At 60.1% G+C, this 4,830-nt stretch overlaps 1 protein-coding gene across 1 annotated transcript in view; it reads left to right on the plus strand.

Annotated features, from left to right (window-relative positions):
• Window positions 1-4,729, plus strand: part of EMH_0065760 (uncharacterized protein) — a gene marked incomplete at both ends in the record, with an annotated part of 5,928 nt that extends 1,199 nt beyond the window's left edge. The window contains 3 exons of the mRNA XM_013498434.1: window positions 90-556; window positions 765-1,036; window positions 1,810-4,729. Of these exons, the coding sequence (XP_013353888.1) occupies window positions 90-556; window positions 765-1,036; window positions 1,810-4,729 (3,659 nt within the window). The remainder of the gene's footprint in view (window positions 1-89; window positions 557-764; window positions 1,037-1,809) is intronic.
• Window positions 4,730-4,830: the final 101 nt, after the last annotated feature.

Here is a 4,830-nt window from a genome sequence, read left to right on the forward strand (position 1 = left end):
GAGGTGCGGGGGCCCCCCTCGCGCTCAAGCAGCAGCAACAGCAGCAGCAGCAACACCAACAGCAGCAGCACCTCTTGCTGCTGCTGCAGGGCCTTTTGCTGCTGCGCTGCCTGCGGCGGCGGATGCACCTACACCAACAGCAAACGAGCAACAGCAGCAGCACCAGCAGCAGTTGCTGCTGCAGCTGCAGCAACACCAGCCAAGACTGGGAAGGCGCAGCAGCGAGAGCAGCAGCTGCAGCAGCAGCTTCAGCAGCAGCGGGGACGGACCGCCCGGCAGGCTACGTTGTTTTCTGCGTCGCCTGGCTCCGTCTGTCAGCAGCACTGCAGCAGCAGCAGACGCTGTTGCTGCAGCAGCAGCAGCAGCAGCTTCTGCTGCTGCTGGGGGTAGCCTGGAGGCCCTGAGGCGGGCGTTGAGTGACAGTGAGTGTGCGCTTCAACCTTCCTCCCGCTTGCAGCAGCAGCAGCAGCAGCAGCAACAGCAGCAGCAGCAGCAGCAGCAGCAGCAGCAGCAGCACTTGCGTTTGAAGCGAAGACACACAGGAGGATATCCCTCAGTACGTAGAGGGCATCTGCGGCTAGCAGCAAAAGTGAGGCTCTGTCGCTTGCTGCTGTCTAGCTGCAACATACAGGGGGGCGGAGAAACCCCCCCGGGGGGCCCCCCGGGGGGCCCCCCGGGGGCCCCCGGCTCCTCCCTGGGGCCCCTGGGTCTCTGCGGCCGCTGTGCTAGTCTCAGTGTCTCCTCTGCATCCTCTCGCCGTGCAGCTCGCTCAGCAGCAGCAGCAGCAGCAGCAGGAGGAGGAGCAGGAGGCCCACCCCCCCCACCCCCACCCCCACCGCCTCCATCTGCAGCAACAGCAGCAGCAGCAGCAGCAGCATCAGCAGCAGCAGCCGCATCAGCAGCTATTCCTTATTCTTTATCATGCGTTGATTCCTCTCTATACGGAGACGATGCATTCAGTGGTGGGGGCCCCCTTGGGGGCCCCTCGTCGCAGCTGCTGGTGCGGTGCCCCCGCTGCGGGGGCCGGCTGCGGGCGGTGAGGCCCCCAGAGGTAGAGGGTAAGTGGCGCTGTGATGGGCTCAATGAAGACGGCCGCTGTGCTGCGGGGCTGGTGGAGTTCAGGTCCTGGACAGGGGCACACAGACATAGATGCAAGTGAGCAGAGGGAGAGCTGAACCTGCTGCTGCTGCTGCTGCTGCTGATGCTGCTGCTGCTGGTGCTGCTGGTGCTGCGGCTGCTGCTGCGGCGGCGGCGGCGGCGGAGGCTGCTGCTGCTGCTGCTGCTGTTGCTGATGCTGCTGTAGTAGGAGGGGGAGGAGGAGGAGGAGTCTCCTTTTCTGTCTGTCTCATTTTCTGTCTCCTTTTCTGTCTCCTTTTCTGTCTCCTTCTGTTCCCCTTCTCTGTCTCCTTCTCTATCCCCCTTCTATCCCCTTTCTGTCTCTTTTTCTGTCTCTGTGTCTGTCTCTGTTTCTGTCTCTGTCTCTGTTTCTGTCTCTGTTTCTGTCTCTGTTTCTGTCTCCTCTACCCCTTTTCTATCTCCTTTTCTATCCCCCTTCTATCCCCTCTTCTATCCCCTTTCTGTCTCTGTTTCTGTCTCTTTTCTATCTCCTTTTCTGTCCCCTTTTCTACGCCCATTCTCTCCCCTTTCTCTCCCCTCATCTCTCCCCTTTCTCTCTCCTTTCTCTCCCTTTTCTGTCTCTTTTTCTGTCTCCTTTTCTGTCTCCTCTTCTGTCTCCTCTACCCCCTCTTCTCTCCCCTTTCTCTCCCCTCATCTCTCCCCTTTCTCTCTCCTTTCTCTGTCTCTCTGCAGACTGGATGACTTTGACTATTGCCAGGCTTGTCACATATACAAAGCTATACTAAACAGAAGAAAGGCAGTCTGGCGCGCCGACGGCAGCCGCACGCTGCTGCTGCCTGAGGACCCCCCCAGCATACAGAAGGGTTTGTTTGTATGGCAGCAACCTGCTGCTGCTGCTGCTGTTGTTGCTGTTGCTTCTGCTGCTGCAGCTGCTGCTGCTGCTGCACGAGAAACCCCTCCCTCGAAACCCGACACACACCCACCGAACCCTACCAGCAGCAGCATAAACACCAGCAGCAGCACCAGCACCAGCAGCAGCAGCAGCAGCAGCAGCAGCAGCAGCAGCAGTGGGTTCACTGCATCAAGTCTATGGGGTGCTCTTCGTGCTGACGCGTTGCGGCCTTTGCCTCCTCCTGATGAGAGGGTAGAGGAGTTAGTATCAGGACGGCAGCAGGGTGGTGCAGCAGCAGCAGCAGCAGCAGCAGGTGTGTTGCTGTGTCTCCCCAGCAACCTAGTATCTCCTCAGCCCCCCAACGGGAACCCAGCTGTTATACAAGCTATCGAGGCCCCTGCATCTATCCCCACACTCAGCAGGCAGCAACTGACACGGCTCAGCTGTACGCGCTTCTTTCCTCTTTATTATAAAGATGCTGAGACACTGCATATAGAGGGGGTCAGGGGCCCCCACGCAAGCTTCCTTACTCTTATACTTATTGCCGATGAAAATGTATGGCCCCTAGTTATACAGGCCAGGTTCAAGGATACTCCTCCTACCACCACCACCAGCAGCAGCAGCAGCAGCAGCAGCAGCAGCAGCAGCAGCAGCAGCAGCAGCAGCGGCGGCAGTGCTGCTAGGTTGGGGGTAGAGGATGGGCAGCTGTTTGCTTCTGCTGAGCCTCTTCTCGTCAGCAGTTATATACGGGGTCACTGGCGGGGCAGCGCGAAGACAGAGCCAGCGCGGCGTTCTCCGTCTCCCCCGAGGGGAGTTGCTGCTGCAGCTCCCCCCCCCAGCAGCAGCAGCAGCAGCAGCAGCAGCAGCAGCAGCGGCAGCAGCGAGGAGGATCGATGGTATGTAGATATACACCGGGTTGCTGGGGGAGGGGTTCTCCGGTTCAAGGGTACTATATGTGTGAATGGAGATGTGTATTATTGGCGTTTAGTTTCTGCTGCTGCAGCAGCAAGCCCCCCTCGGTTTGTTGCTGTTAGTGGTGCTGCTGCTGGCCGTAAAGACATGGCTGTCTTCTTTGCTTCGCACCTCAATAGACACCTGGAGCTGCTGCTGCCAGCCACGCTGCAGCAGCTACACAGCTACCTCTTCGCCGACCCCAGCGACTGTGTGTGCCCGGTGCCCCCCCCTCACCCATCAAGCTCTCCCCCAGCAGCAGCAGCAACAGCAGCAGCAGCAGCAACAGCAGCAGCAGCAGCAGCAGGAACAGCAGCAGCAGCAGCAGAGGAGGAGACGCAGCAGCAGCAAGAAGAAACAGTTCGTAGGCTTTGTACTGACACCACAAGGATAGCGCTGCTGCAGCAGCCGCTGCTGCAGGTGCTGCTGCCTGTAGACACGCAGCAGCGGCAGGGCCTCGCAGCAGCAGTTCGTTGCTGTCAATGGGAAGCAGCAACAGAAGCACAGAACTTGCTGCTGCAGCTGCTGCTGCAGCAACCCAGAGCAGCACTGCCCCTCTGGCCGCAGCTGCTGCGCACCCTCGCTGACATCCTCAGGGCTCGCCCTTCTCTGCGCCCTGTAGTGGCGGAGCTGCTGGTGCGTGTCTTGCATGCAGCAGACGCAGCAGAACAGCAGCAGCAGCAGCAGCAGCAGCAGGAGCAGCAGGAGCTGCTGCACCAACTGCAGCAGGAGCAAGGGTTCCACCAGCTACACGAGCTACACCAGCAGCTGCAGCAGCTGCAGCAGCAGCAGCAGCAGCAGCAGCAGCAGGCCCGGTACTGGGCGGTTGTTCCCCGCTCGCTGCCGCAGCTGCGCCTGGGTGCTGAGCTGCTGATACAGCTGAGGAGCCTCTGCATGCTGGGGCTGATGTCTGTGGGGCTGCTGGAGCTGCACTTTGTGTCAGAGTTTAAGGCCTTCACCGCGCTTGCTGAGGCACAGGAGAGACAAAAGGAGACAGAAGAACCAGCAGCAGCAGCAGCAGCAGCAGCAGCAGCTGCTGCTGCTGCTGCTGGTGGTGCTGGTGGTGGTGAGGGAGAAGAATACGAGGAAGAGACAGAGCAGCTGACTGCCCCGGAAGCTGCACGGTCTGTGCTGCGGCAGGTAGCATCTGAGCTGCTGCATCCGCATGCACGTCCCCCGCCTAGACCACTGGTCTTGAAGGAGACGCTGAACGGGCGGACCAGTGGTCAGGTGCTGCTGCACCGCAGCAGCAGCAGCAGCAGCAGCAGCAGCTCAGCGCCGCCGCTTGTGGGGGTCGACCCCATCAGCCTCTCCCGCCAGGGCTTCCTCAACCCCAGCCTGCTGCTGCATGCGCTCACCAAGGAGACAGCCCACCCCTACAGCCCTGTCTCCTCCTTCACCGCCTCTGCGGATTTATCCGTTCCCTATACCTGGAGAAATGCAGCCAAGCAGCAGCAGCAGCAGCAGCAGCTGCTGCTGCAGCAGGAGCAGCAGCGAGAAGAAGAACAGCAGGAAGAGCAAATGTCGCAACAAGAGCAGCAGCAGCAGCAGCAGCAGCAGCACACCAACACCAACAGCAACACAACCATCACCACCAACAGCAGCAGCAGCAGCAGCAGCAGCAGCAGCAGCAACGACGGCTCTTTCTGTCTGGGTGAATCTCCTTTCTATGGGGGCGAGCTCTCCCCCGGCTTTGCCTGGGCCCGTGGCTGCGTGCTGCGCTTCTGCCGCCTCAGCGGCACTCGGCTTGGTGATGCTCTTCGTTTCTATGCACAGGGAGAGGATGCATGCGTTGCTGCTTACAGGTAAAGTGCTGCAGCAGCACCAGCAGCAGCAGCAGCAGCAGCAGGTGTTGCTGCTACGCGAAACCGGCGTCCACTAGTGATTATATATATCCATATATATATATA

The sequence above is a fragment of the Eimeria mitis genome, genomic scaffold, assembly GCF_000499745.2.
Source record: "Eimeria mitis Houghton genomic scaffold, Emh_scaff3416, whole genome shotgun sequence".
Taxonomy (NCBI): Eukaryota; Apicomplexa; class Conoidasida; order Eucoccidiorida; family Eimeriidae; genus Eimeria; species Eimeria mitis.